We start from the raw sequence: 17224 nt of genomic DNA on the forward strand, positions 1-17224 counted from the left end.
AAGGCAATTTTTAAGCGAGGCTCATGGTAAACAATGCTGATTTATAAAATCACTGTACAATGTATTGTCTGATGTATAGTTTTAAATGACTATTAACATGTTTGCTTTATACACAAGGCTGCATTACATTATTTTTAACATACTATATTTGTTCCTCATTGTTCTTTCTGTACTTTGTGATTTAGACTAGCAAATACATGTATGTCATTCCTGTTTAAAGTTCTATAGAAAATTAGAATATGCTATTTATGATCTGAACATTTAACTTTTCTTAATTTTCTCTTTAAGATTAGAAGAAAACATCATGACTCAAGAATCAAGAGGTGCTGTATATTTTTCTAAATAATTCTATATATTTAGACTTATTGATGAGTGGACTGTAGATATTATTTGCTCTATAAAAAATTTGTAAGAAATCTTGAACTTTACAATTTAAAGGAGGGGTTTCATCCTATGGAATTGAGTGTGTTTTATTGCAAAGAGGTGAATAATCAGATGAATTTTCTTTCAGCTACTTTTTTTCATTTCATTTTGTTAAAAATGAATATTTATTTAATAAGAGCAAGCTAAGTGTCTCCCTAAAACATTGAGATCTCACCCTTCTTCATTGCAGAAATCTTTGAGGGCCTAGGACTTGAGAAATGACAGGGAGAGACCAGAGAGGCTAGAACTGGGGATTAGATTAGAATCGATTTTAAGTGGTATTAGCCAGTGGTTAATATACAGAGAGGAGATGCGTCAGTACCAGAACTCCAGTAGAGATGGGCAGTCGGTCAATTAAGTCCCAAACACTTAATATTGATTCTAATCTAACTGAACAGAGATGTAGTTATGCAGGAAGGAATAGTAAGAATCAGAGAATAAGTTAACAGATTGGTTTTACAAAACACGTTCAGTATGGACATGGCAAAGAGCTAGGAGTTAGAATTATAATAAGACAACAAGAACAACGACAAGAGAAAAATAGCTTTCATTTGTTAACTACCCTACATACCAGTCTTTAAAAGACATGGAGCAGCATTTCCATACAGACAAAGAATCTTAGTTCACTGGGTCCACCAAGGGTCCAACAACACATTCCATGCTGGGCTCTCCACTGTATTTCACTCCTGGTGAATGACACCCAACCTCTTTTGAAGCCTCCAGTGATTAGGAATGTCCTATCTCCTGGGATAGCCTATTCTATTCTGGAAGTCAGGTTGCCTTGGTTATGAATTCAGGCTCTCATTTACTAGCTGGGCACGTTCCTTCCCCTTTATGACCTCAGTTTTGTTATCTGAAAAATGGAGCCAATGCTTAGACTGAAGAGTTGTTGTTAGGATTAAATATGAAATAAATGTTAGCATCTGCTATCATCATCGTCATCACCACCATACTATTAATTTTTTTTGATAACCAGAATCTAACCTTTGGCAGACCAAAAGCAAGACTGATTTGATACTGAACCAACTTCTTGCCCAGAGCCAGTACTGGATTTGCTATTTGGGATGGGGTGGGATTACAGACTAATTTCACAGGTGGAGACAAACAAACTTACCTGCTAGAGAAAGGAGACGCAGAAACTGTAACCAGTTTCTTCCTGACAAGAACTAGAACAGTCTTTGGGTAGCTACTACTTTGAAGATGTGCTCATCAAGGCAACATTTTGGAGTTTTATCCGCTCGTACCCATGAACAGAGGGTATTCGGTTTCTTCTTGGGAGGTCACTGGAGAGTTTCTATTTCTAGTATTTTTAACATAGTTCTAGCCCTCCATATAGATTTCTGAGTTCTCTGCTAGTTTTCTCCTGTGCAGAAGTACTTTTATTATTTGTATCAAATAGAAAAGATAAGTTGAAACCAAGAATATACTGCTGTTTACCCTCCTGGAAACAGAATGTATTTCAAAAAGCATAGAAATAGAGTGGAAAGAGGTGCTGTCTACATAGCTGTCAGGAGACTGGGCAGCTCTGCTACCAACACAGACCTAAGATGAATCCCTTAACTTCCCTCAGCTTGTCTCAACCACAGTTTTCTCATGGGAAGTGTTAGACACGATGATTGCTCACCCTTGTGGGTGGATCTGAAGTTTGCCACTAACACTTTAGCAATAATCCTGGTGAGCAAGCTCATGTAACTTTAGGCAGCTAGCTAAAACATTTCTTACTGTTCATGGCTGTAAATTTATAGTATTTTATTGCACCCCTCTCTCTCCTCAACTTTCCCCATTCTTTAACTCTTTCTTTTTTTTCTATTACTCTTACATTTTATTTATTTTACTTATTTTTATTTTTATTTTACTTTAAGTTCTGGGATACATGTGCTGAACGTGCAGGCTTGTTACATAGGTAAACATGTGCCATGGTGGTTTGCTGCACCTATCAACCCATCTTCTAGGTTTTAAGCTGCACATGCATTAGGTATTTGTCCTAATGCTCTCCCTCCTCCCCTTTCCCCCAACCCCTGAACAGGCCCTGCTGTGTGATGTTCCCCTCCCTGTGTCCATGTATTCTCATGGTTCAGCTCCCGCTTATGAGTGAGAACATGCGGTGTTTAGCTGTCTCTAAACGATTAGTTTGATCCTGGTCTTTCTGTAGCCTCCTTTGAATTATCTGAAAAGTTTCCTAAGTTGATAGGCTGCCCATTTTCCTTAGATGCTAAGCATCCATTGTGGTCCTTACCTGTGACATGTCTGAACTCATGGCTTTCTAGGCCTTAGTTGTTGGGCAGAAACCCTGATGAGATGACTTTAGAAAAGAGATGTTTCATGGAAAGAATTGGAGACACTTTTGTTGTTGTTGTTGTTTGTTTGTTTTTTACCTAACATGTAGACTCTCTGAACTAAATGCACTCAGTGACCAAAGTTCAAAGTTGATTTGGTTTGGTTGATTTTGAAACAAATTGAGGAATGATTTCAGAATCCCTTAAAATTACTTATGTCAGGATGCAAATGTGTAGTTTCTTCTGCAGATGACCCTAGGCTGAAAGTTATGCCCACTTAGATGTGCAGAGTACTTCCAGCACAGAGGGGCTTAAGTGATGGTGCTCAGATGACAATGGATGGCCTGGCTGCATCAGAATCCCGTGGGGGAGTGCCATGTAATGTGGAGGCCTAGGCTCTCCCAGGAGGTTTGGACCAAGTGGGGAAGGGATGGAATTGTGACCGAACAGTCTCTATTTTTAATTTGGATGATGTTAATATACATGCAGCTAGGTTTGGGCATTGCTTATCAAGATGTATTTTAATTGTAAGTTTGTAAGTCTCTTTTCCTACCCAACTTTGCCTCTTTATATAATTATCATCAGTGCTTGGCTCTACACTGGCCACGTAAGTCTTAAATTAATATTGGGTGAATATTAAATAGGTGTTTTACTTAAAAGAAAGTCAGTAAATAACTTGTAGGCTTAAGGCTAATACATTTTTTAACCTAAGTTGTACCTGTTTGCTCACTCTTTTCTCCTCTTCTGTTGTCTCCTTAGCTTGCTCATCAGTTTGGAAGGAATTTGGCTCCGTGGGACATTGTAATGTGCACAGACATTTCCAAGGAAATTCTAAACAGTCACCCTTCCCTTTTGCATTCCCCCAAATCTGAAGTGTATACATAAAACCCTGGGTACATATTGTTGTGGTAATAGAAGGGAATTGGTTAAACAGTACACTTGTTTATGGAACTTTCTGTGGCCACCTACGAAAGACAAGTTAACAAACTGTCATGGAGGCTGTTGTTGCCCAGCCAGGGCTGCTGCATTTTGACAACATTTCCACCCTGGCCACTCAGCACATTTCATGGAGGTCATGTCTTTTCACTGATACTTTTTTGATAGTTTTTATATAACAAAATCCTTATTCTATTTATAACTTAAGATGATAAGGCACTATAAATTAATGACCTAAAATAATATATTTGTCTGTTATCTTTCGCTATTTCTACTTCACTTTAATTTTTAGCTGTAAAATTGGTAAATGGATTCTTACAACTATCTCTTTCCATTTTTTACTATTTGGTTTTCAAATTTCATTTAAATGTCAGAATTTCCTTTTTAGGAACAATGTGTATTTCATTGCAATATTTAAAAATAAACTCAAATTTGCATGCCATATGCACATTTTGATTACATTTTTATTTTCTTTCGTGAAAGGCATGTGCAACTACAAATACTTCATAGCTGTTTGGGTTGCTCATTCTACATCACAACATCTCATCATATTATTTCTATAACTGTTTTCAAGGACTTGTGATGGATGCTTAGTGGGATATCTGGAAATTAATTTGATAATGACTTGTGTATCTACTTAGTATTGCAATGTAAGTTACTCAATTTACCAATGTATTTCAACAATTAAAACATTTTTATCCCTCTTCACTTACATTTCTTAATTATTTTTCAAAAGGACACTTAAAGTCACACATGGCATTGTGATGTATAGGTACATTATATAAACATATGAAGATAATAATATATAAGTAGATTACTAAGAAAAACCAAAGTTTTTCATAGGAAGAAAGGCATTATCTTATATATTTGGTCTATATGACAACCACAGGGACATCAAATTGATAAAAAATTTCAAAGCTAAGAATTACTAAGAAATTATCCTGATACACACATTCCTGTCTCATGTTCCTAAGTCCATAATGGTATTTAGGTGGAATATCAGCAGTTTGTCCTATTAGGAATAACAGATAGATTGACTTTTTTTTTTTTTTTTTTTTTGGTGATGGAGTCTTGCTCTGTCTCCCAGGCTGGAGTGCAATGGCATGATCTCGGCTCACTGCAACCTCTGCCTCCTGGGTTCAAGCGATTCTCCTGCCTTAGCCTCCCAAGTAGCTGGGACTACAGGTGTGCACCACCACGCCCGACTAATTTTTTGTAATTTTAGTAGACACAGGGTTTCACCATGTTGGCCAGGCTGGTCTTGAACTCCTGACCTCAGGTGATTCACCTGCCTTGGCCTCCCAAAGTGCTGGGATTATAGGTGTGAGCCACTGCACCTGGCCAGATTGACTTTTAAAAAACTTTTAATTTTGAAAAAATTTTAGATTCATAGAAGCACATAAAGATTATATGAAGAGTTCCTGTATGCGCTTAACCCAGCTACTTCTAATGTTAATCTTGCATGACCACAGTACATTTGTCAGAAGAAATTAAATATAGGTACAATGTGATAAACTACAGCCTTTAATTAGATTACATCAGTTTTTCTACTAATGTCCTTTTTGTTTGTTTCAGGATCAAATCCAAGATTCCATTGCATTCTTTTGCACTTGATCATCCTGTCTCCTTATTCATTTGTCTCCTTAGTCTCCCCTTCCTGGTACTTTCTTCGTCTTTCCTTGTTTTTCATGACCTTGACACTCTTTTAGCCTACTGATTACATATTTTGTAGTGCATTTAATTTGAATTTTTCTGTTCTCCTATGATTGGACTGGGGTTGTAGATTTTTAGGAAGAGATATTAGCTGGGTGTGGTGGCACACACCTATAGTCCCAGCTACTCAGGAGGCTGAGGTGGGAGGATTGCGTGAGTCCTGGAGTTTGAGATTGCAGTGAGCTGTGATCTTACCACTGCACTCCATCCTGGGCCACAGAACAAGACCCTGTCTCTGGAACAGAGATTGTTGGGAAGAGGACCACAGAGGTAAAGTGGCCCCCTCATTAGAGCATATCATTATATCTCATGATCTCAACATGACTTATTACTGCTGATATTGACCTTCATCACTTGACTAGGTGATATCTGGCAGCTTTCTCTTTGATAAAGTTTCAAGTTTTTTCTTTCTTTCTTTTTTATTTGTTTTTTTTTTTTTGGAGATGGGCTTGCTGTGTTGCCCAGGCTGGAGTACAGTGGCACGATCACAGCTCACTGCAGCCTCAAACTCCTTGACTTAGGTGATCCTCTCGCCTCAGCCTTCTGAGTAGCTGGGACTAGAGGTGCATGCCACCACGCCCAGCTAATTAAAATTTTTTTTTTGTAGAGGTGGGGTTTCGCTCTGTTGCCCAGGCTATTACTGAACTCCTGGCCTCAAACAGTCCTCCTGCCTTGGCTTCCCAAAGTGCTAGGATTACAGGTGTGAGCTACATACAGCACCTGGCCTCTAGTTTTCCGTTTTCATCCCCTGCTCCTTATAAGTGATAAATGAACCACTAAATTGAGACCACACTCAAGGACAGGGGAATCAAGCTTCACCTCCTGCAGAAAAGAGTATCAAGGAATTTTTGGACTCTTTAAAGGCACCACGGTAATTAATAAGTAATTTGGAGAAGATAGTTTGAGACTCTGCAAATACCCTGTTTCTCCTTAGAGTTTTGCCCACTAATTTTCAGGTTCATCCTTGGCTGTTGTCTGCAGCATCTGTTATGTGGCATAAAAATGTGACTTTCTATTTCCCTCGTTCTTCTACCTGTATTATTTGGAATTCTTCTCTAAGGAACATTTGTCCCTTTTTCCCCCATTTACTTATTCAGTCATTCATTTGCATCAGTATGGGCTTTTGGATATTTATTTTGTCCTGTAGGTTATAATCCAATACTCTTGCTATTTTGTTGCTCAAATTGTTCCAGCTTTGGCCTCTGGGAGCTTTTTCAGGTTGGCTCTGACATGCTCCATCCTGCCCCCCACCTCCACCGCCTCCACCTTTGGTTGATTTTTAGTAACAAACAGGCCTCTAAAATAAAAATCCAATTCAAAATTTGTTTAAAACACATTCCTAAAACTTCATCACTTTTCATCATAACTGAATAGTAATTTCCATATTGTGATAAGTCTTGGCATTTTCCTTCAACTAGAAATTTTTAAAATTTAGAACCTTGTGATTCTTACTTGCCACCCACTTAACCTATATCTTAAAGCTAATGACTGTAATTTTTAATAAGTACTGCAAGAAACTTGAGTGAAGTACTCAGAGAAGAATAAATAACATTAAAACATTTCAGAAGAAAAGTGAGAGATGGGTAAAGCCTTAAAAATGCCTGATATTTAAGAGTTAATGCCTTTTCAAACAATATATGGTTTCTTCGCAAGATTATTATTGAAAAATACAATGAAGAGATGAGTTTCTGAGATTTTCTGATTGATAAGATTGTCTGAATAAAAAAGGTTTTCTTAAGAAACCTTCTAAGCTAGAAGGCACTCATTGCTAGACTCAGTTAGAAGACAGCTATAATTTAGTTTTGGAGAACTGCTTGGAACTCTGGAATGTAGAAAACTGGTTTTGACAAGTACAGCTGACTTCTGGGGTGCTACTGAAGAACGCTGGCCTGTTGGAAAGTGATCTGGACTAGGCTCTGGGGAGAGAGGCAAAATGATAGAAGGCACTAAGTTAATACAGTGGAGAGTTGCCTTTCTGGTTTTTTGAATTGTTAAAAGAGTTTGAAGAGGAAGAGAAAACAGGCTTAGTTTTGCACATGGGAGCTAGTGTATCTGTACTGTATCCATGCCCAAGGGTGGGAAGAATTGCTGGTGTGGAAAAGTTATGTAAGGAACTCATTCCCAGGAAGATCGTTTGCATTTACTTATTTACATATACTTGATGCACCTGATCAATTCAAGCAGTACAGAAGGATGAGGTGCTTTTCATAGATTTTGTCCCAGTACCCAGTTCTGATTTTCCGTTGTTTCTCAACCATCACCAGTTGAGTTCTTGCTGTGCCCCTGATGGGCAATGGTTACTGGGGTACAGCTGAAAGACCCAATCCATGCACTCAAGGCTCTTCAGATGAGTGGTGGATACTCTGGGTAGCCTGTAAGGAACATCTAGAGCAGTGGCCGGGGCTGGTAGAGATTGCTTCGGGACCACAGAGCAGGGACGCCTAAGTCAGGATGGTGGACGAAGGAAGACTTCCCAGAGGGCAGTCCCTGGTGCAGAGCCATAGGGAAGGTGTGAGTTTGCCAACATAGATCAAGGAAGAAAGCAGCTTCAGGCTGAGAACCACAGGTGCAGAGACACCTGGAACGCCCTTGGCATAACCTGGGAACTGCTAGAAGTTGAGCCTGGCTGGGTGGAAGGCGATGGTAATGGGATGGGAGAGGCAGGCAAGGTGAGCTTGCGTGGAGCCTGGAGGGTCACCTTTGAACTTCTGAAGCCTGTGAGAAGCCACTGGGGAATGAAGCTGTCATGGAGCTCAGGTGCTTAAGGGCCGTCATGACTGGTTTTAGTTTCCCCTCCAGTGCCTGGTTTGTGGGTCTGTCTCTCTAGTAGGCATGGTAAGTACTTGTAGTACTTTCCATGTCTTATGAAGGTGTAGCTTTCCCATTTAATCTATAATATTATATAAACTACTTGGAATTTTCAGGTGCATCATGTCGGGGTAGATGTAGCCAGGCAATGAGTGTGTCAGGAACATTCCATTAGGGCAGGGCCATGCCTATCCCAGCAGCAGGTATAATCATCAGCTGCTTGGTTTAGGTTTGTGACAATGTTGGGGTTATCTTGTTGCTTCACGTATTTCTCCCATGTCTTTTTTTTTTTTTTTTTTTTTTTTTTTTTTTGAGACGGAGTCTCATTCCGTTGCCCAGGCTGGAGTGCAGTGGCGTGATCTTGGCTCACTGCAACCTCCACCTTCCGAGTTCAAACAGTCCTCCCACCTCAGCCTCCCAAGTAGCTAGGATTACAGGTGTGCATCACCATGCCCAGCTAATTTTTTTATTTTTATTTTTAGTAGAGACGGGGTTTCACCATGTTGGCCAGGCTGGTCTCGAACTCCTGACCTCAAGCAGTCCACCCATCTTGGCTTCCCAAGTAGCTGGGATCACAGGTGTACGTCACCGTTCTCGGCTTCTTATGTCTTTTTTCACAAAACTATTCCATTAAGACAAATTTCTGGCTGGGTGTGGTGGCTCACGCCTATAATCCCAGCACTTTGGGAGACCGAGGCGGGCAGATCACGAGGTCAGGAGTTCGAGACCAGCCTGGCTAACATGGCAAAACCCTGTCTCTACTAAAAATAACAAAAATTAGCCAGGTGTGGTGGCACGTGCCTGTAGTCCCAGCTACTCGGGAGGCTGAGGCAGGAGAATCACTTGAACCCAGGAGGCCGGGATTACAGTGAGCCGAGACTGTGCCATTGCACTCCAGCCTGGGTGACAGAGTGAGACTCTAGCTCAAAAAAAAAAAAAAAAAAAAAGACAAATTTCTTTCTCCATTAGTGAAGTCTCTGACACTTAGATAATGTAGCACTCAATTATATAATTTGCTTATTCTCCAAATATTTAATATTAAAATACTGCAGACTCCTTAGAAGGCAGGGTCTTTGTATATTCTTTTTTATTCTTGTAGTCAAGCCTCAGGGACCCACCATGAAGAAAAGGCCTTGTATTTGTGTAAAAGTGAAATAATTTGTGACTTTCTCCCCAGACACAGACCTTTTGGGCATCTACAGTGTCATCTCTCTTAAGAGCAGCAGTATCTTTGGAAATATTTTTAGGGCCTTTGGGAAGTTAGTTGGCTTTTCCGTACCTCAGAAATTTTCAGTCAATGGGATAAAATGAATTCTAATTCTCTTCTAAGATGGTTAGCAGAATTCATTTATTCATATCTTTCACCAACAATTTTCCCTGAGTATCTGTTATATGCCTGGCATTGTTTTAGAGATTTGAGATGCAACAGTGAACAAATCAGAAAAAAGTTCCTGTCATCCTGGGGTTATGTTCTACAGAGGGAAGGCATATTAAATGAATAAATAATATATATGTAATTGTTACAATAATACCAGAGAAGAGGAAATAGCCAGTTGGGAAGGTGGGCATTGCAATTTTCATCTTAAACAGAATGATCAGGGAATTACTCCCTGGAAAGATGACCTGTGAAGGCAAAGACCTGAAGGAGAAGTAGCCACCCCTGCAGGTATCCAGCAGAAGACGTTCCAAGAAGGACAGGTTAAAATGCCTTATGCAAGAGTGTGTCTGGCTTATTTGCAGAAGAGCCAAGAATTCGGTGTGGCAGGGCAAAGATTGCAAATAGGAGAGTAATAGGAGGGGTCAAAGGGCTGCTGGGAGGGGGATTTGGAGGAAGGTCTGATCTCTTGTAGACCATCAGATGTATTTCCCGGGTGGCTTTCACCTTGGGAAATCATCCAGCCCTTGAGTGGTTTGGAGGAGAGGAGTCATGTGATCTAAGCTCGAACCAAGTTTGTCAGGTGTCAGGTGAGGATGGGAGCAGGGGGATCCCTTGGGAGGCTGTTAGAATAGGAAGGAGGACAAGACTTTGGAACAGGGTGACAGTATTGGAAGTGGTCAGATTCTGGATAGATTTTGAAGATCGAGTGGACAGAATTTGTTGATGTGTTAGCTATGGGGTGCAAGAGTGGAAAAAGAATTAAGGAGTAATACAAAGATTTTGGCTGAACCGCTAGGAGAATAAGGTTGCCATTTGCTGAGATGGTGAAGACTGTGGGAGGAGTAGGTATGGGGGGTAATCAGGTGACTTGGACACATTAAGTTTGAGATGCACCTTTGACTTTAAAGGGGAAGCATAGAATAGGAAGGCAAGATATCAGGAGAGAGGTCAGAGCTGAGGTATCATTTTTTGGTGTGCATGCATGGGTGTATATTTGGCTATCAATTAGGTAAAGAATATTTGCAGCCATAGGGCTGCTGGGACCTCCAGCAGAGTGAGTAGATGGAGAAGAGTTTGAAGAGCTAGGTCTGGCCACTCAGTGTTTAGACTCTGGAAGATGAAGGGTCAGTGCTGAAGTAGCCAGGAAAAGACAGAGAGAGAAAACCAAGGAGAGTCTGGTGTCCTCGAAAGCACATGCAAAGAGTGCTGAATGAGGTATTTAGCAAATGGGTAGAATAATCATACTCTCAAAAGCACAGATTCCCATAGAAATGGAGCCAATGGGAGCAGAGAAGAGAGTCCGGGGATATTAATTTTGTATTAGGCAGATAGTCTATTAACAGAAACCCTCTCCTGTTTAGGTCTGTTATAATTGTTGGCTTAGGTATATTTTTATAACTGATGTAGGTTCTGTTTGGAGCAAAGAATGAAATCTATAACCTGAACTTCCTAGTTCTTTCCCTAAAGGTGGTATTTGTTGTGAGGGAGTGATATAAAGAGGTTGTATCCTTTAGGAACAAATTATTTTCTGTCTATATAATAGCTTTAGTGCAGTTACAGCCATAAAATATGTTAATTGAGAGAGTGGAAGTGACAAGCAGAACATACCTTACTGAATATCAGAGCTTTAATATACCCACAATAGCCAGAGGAGGACTGGGACAGGAATGGATAGATGGATGGAACAGAAGAGGAAGCACATACATATACTATAAGTATAAATTTTGCATATGATTGTCATACATTGGAATGTAAAGAAAGTTATTTTTTTAAATGGTGCTGGAAATAGTTAAATAGTTACATGGAGAAATGCCACATGTTACGTACTATCCTATAAATGTAATTGAGTGAATTTGAACATAACATAAACGGTAAAACCATAAAACTGAAGAAAATATTGGTGAATGGTTCTATCTGACCATTGGGAAACAGATTTATGTGAATGGCACATGAGGCTGATTTTATAAAGTAAAATGTTGCTAGACCTGATGATGGAAAAACATGAGAACATCTGTGTATGTGTATATATATATATAAAGCCTGGAAACATATAAAAGGCAAATGGCTGGGAAACAAGGGAACGTTTTTGACGGACAAAGAGGTAACGTGCTTTGTAAAGAGCTCTTAGATGGAGGGCCTAAGAGACTTACTAACAAAGGAACCAAAAAGACAATTTGTAAAAGGAATATAAATGACCATGAGTCATAGGAGGGAATTGAGTGTCATTAAAGTCAAATGATTGGGAATAAAAAATGACAGACAGTTTTCACCCATCAAATGAAACTGCCCACTGCCCTCCTGTGGCTGTCAGCTGGACCGCGGGGGCTGCTGGTCCATGAGGACTTCTGTTCTTGGTCACTGTGACCGACATGATTCCTTGATGATTTCCACACCCACGTGCAGGGACCATGCGGTGCCCTGGCCTCCCAGCCCTTTGACCTTTCCCTTCTCCAGTGAACTTGTTCTCCACCAAGCCCCTGACATCTGCTCCCATCCTGACACCCAGCGTTATTATCCATAACTACAGCTTCTCTCAAGGGCAGTTTCTAAGATCCCACACTCTGGCCGCTATCTCCTCTCTTTCCATCTCTGACTCCAGCCATCTTTTGGCCTTGGGGGCCACTCATTGCTGTTTTCACTGCTAGCCTTTCCTGTCCCTCCTTCCTCAGCTTAAACACCAAGGTCGCTCAGTGTCATCCCTCCTTTGCCTCCCTCTCTTTTTGTTGTAATCACTTGCCTGACTACAACCCTGGTTGAAGCCATGTCACTGCATGCATGTGCCCTGGTGATATGGCTGCATAGACAACCACACAGACAGGGACTTCCAGTGGGTCCATAATGCTGCCGGGGCACCACCCTCTATTTCCTGAGCCCATTCATTCTTTCTTTCCTTAGATGACTATTTCCTATCTTCTAGCTTTTCCTCAAACCTCCAACACATCCTCTCATCCTCACTCTCAGCTGTCACCCTTGCTTCCTATCTCACTAACAATGTAGAAACAATGTAGAAACAATCGAGCTTCCCCCACGATGGGTACCATTGCTCCCCCTTTCCTGCATTGCATCCCATCCTCTTGCACCCAACCAAGCACTTTGCCCCAACAATTCTCCAACAATTCTCAAATCAGTTCTTCCCGCCTACAGGATTATTTCCATCATCATACAAACATTATTTTATTTCTCCCGTCCTAAAAAAAGAACCGTCTCTCGACCAAATGCCCCTTTCTCTCCTTCCTTTGGCGTCAGAGCTCCTAATAAGATTAGTCTATAATCACTGTCTCCACTTTCTCTCTTGAACCTACTCCAGTCGGTCTTTGCTCCTCTCATTCCACTAAGACTGGTTCTCATGGGCACCAGTGGCCTCCTTATTGCTAATCTAATGGTCAATTCTTAGTCTTCATCTTAATCCTGATCCCTCCAGCCTCCCTGAGACTTCTCCACTTGGCTTCTGGGTCACCGCATTCTCTTGATTGTTTTCTTGCCTCTCTGTCTGCTTGTCCTCAGTATCCTTTGCTGATTCCTTCTGGCATCCAAACCTCTGAACACAGGCGTGCCCACAGCCTTCATCTTTGGACAGATCCTCTTTTCTGTCCATTCTATGTGCTGTTAATTCCTGTGTGCCCTCAGCCTTGACCTCTCCCTAAGCTTCAGTCCTCTATCCAACTGTCTACTTGGTGTCTCTACTAGGATGTCTTAAACCGTATCTCATATTAATAAGCTCATATCTGAGGTCTTGATCTCTACCCTGTTCTGTTTTGTTCCTTTGCCAACTTCTCCAACTTAGTAAATGGCAACTTCATTCTCCAAGCTGCTCAGGTCAAAAAGCTGGGACTCACCCTGACTCTTTCTTAGCTCTCCCCCATCCCTGAATCAGCAAATCCTGTAGGTGCACGCGCCGCCTTCACGTCTCTAGATTTCAATCTCTTCTCACCATCCTCATCATGTCTATTCCATTGCCACCATCATCTCCATCCTAGATTACGGCACTAGCCTCCTTCATTCCTCAGCCCACCTCAGCCTGTTCTGAACACAGCAGCAAGAGGGATCTTGTTAAATTCCAAGTCAAACCCTCCAGTGCTCCTCTTCTCTTCCAGGGAAAGTTGAAGTCCACACGGTCCTCCATAACACATCTGTCTCCTCCTCCCCTTCTGATTTCGGTTACTCCTCTGACATCACTTACACACATTACTCTTCTCCTCTCTGCCTTTCTCCGGCCACACTGATTTTGCTTTACCTCGAACTTGCCAACCAGGCTCTCATCTCACACCTTCTCACTTGCCGATCCCTCATGTCTGCAATCTTGTCCTCCAGATATTTGCACGCCATCTCCCTATTTAGCACTTTACTCATATCTCCCCAGTAAGCCCTTCTCTGCCCACCCCATCTAAAATTCACGCCCCTTTCACCCAACACTTCCAGTTGTTATTGCTAGATTTATTTTTCTCATCAGCATTTACAATGAACATGCTGCATACTTTACTGATTTCCCTTGTTTACTGACAGCCTCCTGCACAAGAATGGAAACTCCAGGAAGCAGGAATTCCTTATCTCACTTGCTCATTGCTGAATCTCAGCACCCAGCCCAGAGCCTGCCACCTAGTAAATGCCTAATAAGTATTTTTTTGAGTGACAAGATATTAAACATGATAATTCGCAGCCTTGGCATGAATGTGGCCAAATGGTCACTCTCATCTTTGTTTGGAAGATTCAATTACTAAAACCTTTCTAGAGAGCAGTTTGGCAATTTGAATCAAGAACATTTAAGGCCAGGTGCGTTGGCTTATTCATGTAATCCCAGCACTTTGAGAGGCCGAGGCGGGCAGATCACTTGAGCTCAGGAATTTGAGACCAGCCTGGGCAACATGGGAAAACCCGGTCTCTACAAAAAATACAAAAAGTAGCCTAGTGTGGTGGCTCTTATCTGTAGTTCCAGCTACTCAGGAGGCTGAGGTGGGAGGATTGCTTGAGCCCGGGAGGTCGAGGCTGCAGTGAGCCATGCTCGCGTCACTGCACTCCAGCCTTGGTGACCCTGTCTCAAAAAAAGTATGTGTGTGTGTGTGTGTGTGTGTGTATATACATATAATGAGATGTAGAGACTTACAAAAGGAATGTTCATCAAAGTTGCTTATAGTAAAGGGGAGTTGGAAGCCATATAGTGTCCAACAATAAAGGGCTGCTTAAAAATTATGAATCAGCTATACAAAGGAATATTGTAGAGTCATCAAAATTATACTTTTATGTGTAATTTAATGGGAAAATGTGCAGTCTATTTCAGAAAACAAAGATATTAAATTTTGTATAGAATTATCCCAGATATATATGAATGTGTGTATATATGTAGACACGTGTACATATATATGTATACACATGTACATATATACACATGTACATATATGTATATATGTATACACATGTACATATATGTATATATGTATACACATGTACATATATACACACAAATATAATAGTGTATCTATAAGACAGACAGGAAATACTGGCTTTCTGTTTGTGATGAAATGCAATTCCTTATGTATTTTTCCAAAATGTTTAAAATGAGGCTTTTGTAATCAGAAGTATATAAGCCCCCTTACCCCAAAGAAAATGATTATTCTACTGCTTGTCTTGGCTGTATTCTTACTTGGGGGCAGGGTGGGTGGCATGAACAGGCAGAGCTAATCTCTCCTTCTTTCTGACTCATTCCACAGTCAATCCTTTTTCTTATTATTTTCCAAAGGCATGAGGACCTCCCATGTTCCGAAACCATTGTCCAGAGTATTTCTTCTGGACTATTTTCCACTTCCCTCCATCTGCCTGGCCAGCTGTTCTGCATTTGTAAAAGCTGGTTTCTGATGTCATCTCTAGGCAGGACCGCTCCCTTCCTCTCCTTCACTCCTGTACTTCGTGGCATATCCGCCCCAAGATAACACTTGTCACTCTGTTTTCCAAATTCAGTTTCATTCATTTGCTTCACATGTGCACTGAGCCCACTGACTTCTTTCCCTGTCTGTTGCCAGCACTGGAGACCAAGCCTGCACCCTTTGGCCCAGACCATCTCATTCACCTTTTAACACAGAATCAGGGTGAGTGGAGAGTGGGGGAGTGGTGTGGTGGGTCTTTGCCTCTCGCTGTTCAGTGAACTTCATGCCTGTCCTCCTGATCCCCAGCGCTAACACAGGGTCAGGCTCGCGGGAGTGAACAACCACCATTTATCTCCGGCGTGTTGGGGGAAGCCCTTTCATTTACTTGACAGTTTACCTGTCAATTTTACGTGCGTGGTCATTTTTAATCCTCTACACTTTCAGGTAATAGGAAAATAATTTGAATCAAGTTCTTCCTTCACCATTGGCGTAAAATCGGTGATTAAACTTTTAATATTTAACGTCTTAAAAAAAAATTCCCCGGGCTAGCGTCATGCCTAAATAATGCATGCATCTACTTCCCCCTGGTGGACTCATCTTCTAATAGCAGCTTGGTTTTTCCCCCTTTATTATTGGCAGGAGTAATCCATCTCTCACTTTCCTTAACGCAGATATTCATGGATTGCAGGATTCAGCAGTGTCTTCATAATAGCAGGAAGTGTATGTTCTGGCTTTGCCACTTACTAGCTGTGTAACTTGGGCAATTTACTTAACTTCTCTGCGTCTCGGTTTCTTAACTTGTAAAATGGAGACATTATCAATAATAAAATATTAAAAACGAATACATATCAAGTGCTTACTACATGGCATGTATGAACTCATTAAATTTCTACAAAAATCCTATTACATAAGATTTAAAATGTCCTGGCCGGGCACGGTGGCTCACGCCTGTAATCCCAGCACTTTGGGAGGCCGAGGCGGGCGGATCACGAGATCAGGAGATCGAGACCATCCTGGCTAAAATGGTGAAACCCCATTTCTACTAAAAAATACAAAAAATTAGCCGGACGTGGTGGCGGACGCCTGTAGTCCCAGCTAATCGGGAGGCTGAGACAGGAGAATGGCATGAACCCGGGAGGCAGAGCTTGCAGTGAGCCGAGATTACGCCACTGCACTCCAGCCTGGGTGACAAAGCAAGACTCTGTCTCAAAAAAAAAAAAAAAAAAAGATTTAAAATGTCCTATAAAATGGGAACAAATAGCCTGAGCAACATGGTGAAACCCCGTCTCCAAAAAATACAAAAACATTAGCCAGGCATGGTGGCGCACGCCTGTAGTCCCAGCTACTTGGGAGGCTGAGATGGGAGTCAGGGAGGTCAAGGCTGCAGCGAGCTGTGATCGTGCCACTGCACTCCAGCCTGCTGGACGGAGTGAGACCCTGTCTCAGAAAATAAATAAATAAATGAATGAATAAATTAAAATAAAATGGAAACAAATATTCTTTCTATTTTACAAATAAGAGAATAAAGAACTAGAGAAAAATAGTTCCTACTTCTTAGAGAAGTGTGAGAATCACATGAATTAATGCAGGGAGGATGGTTAGAGAGGGCCTGGCACATAGCGAGTGTCCCCTAACATCATCGTCATTGTTAGTGTTACAGGATTGGTTCTGTGATGAAGACATTGCCATGGGCCATGTGGATCCTTGTTTACACTTGAGCTACTCTCATTTTCAACAGGCATCAATCACTTGCATGACAAAATATACACTATATCAAACAATGAGCTATGCTTATGTGTTCATAGTTTTCTAGACACTTCTTAAGTCAGGGC

General features: G+C 41.2%; 1 protein-coding gene across 1 annotated transcript in view; it reads left to right on the forward strand.

Moving 5' to 3' along the window:
* C10H12orf75 (chromosome 10 C12orf75 homolog) overlaps window positions 1–4343 on the forward strand; it is a 40771-nt gene extending 36428 nt beyond the window's left edge. Inside the window, exons 5-6 of the mRNA XM_031000617.2 lie at window positions 289–323; window positions 3459–4343. Coding sequence (XP_030856477.1) covers window positions 289–293 — 5 coding nt within the window. The 3' untranslated portion in view covers window positions 294–323; window positions 3459–4343. The remainder of the gene's footprint in view (window positions 1–288; window positions 324–3458) is intronic.
* The last annotated feature ends 12881 nt before the right edge of the window (window positions 4344–17224 follow it).

This window comes from Gorilla gorilla, chromosome 10 (assembly GCF_029281585.2).
Source record: "Gorilla gorilla gorilla isolate KB3781 chromosome 10, NHGRI_mGorGor1-v2.1_pri, whole genome shotgun sequence".
Lineage (NCBI taxonomy): Eukaryota > Metazoa > Chordata > Mammalia > Primates > Hominidae > Gorilla > Gorilla gorilla.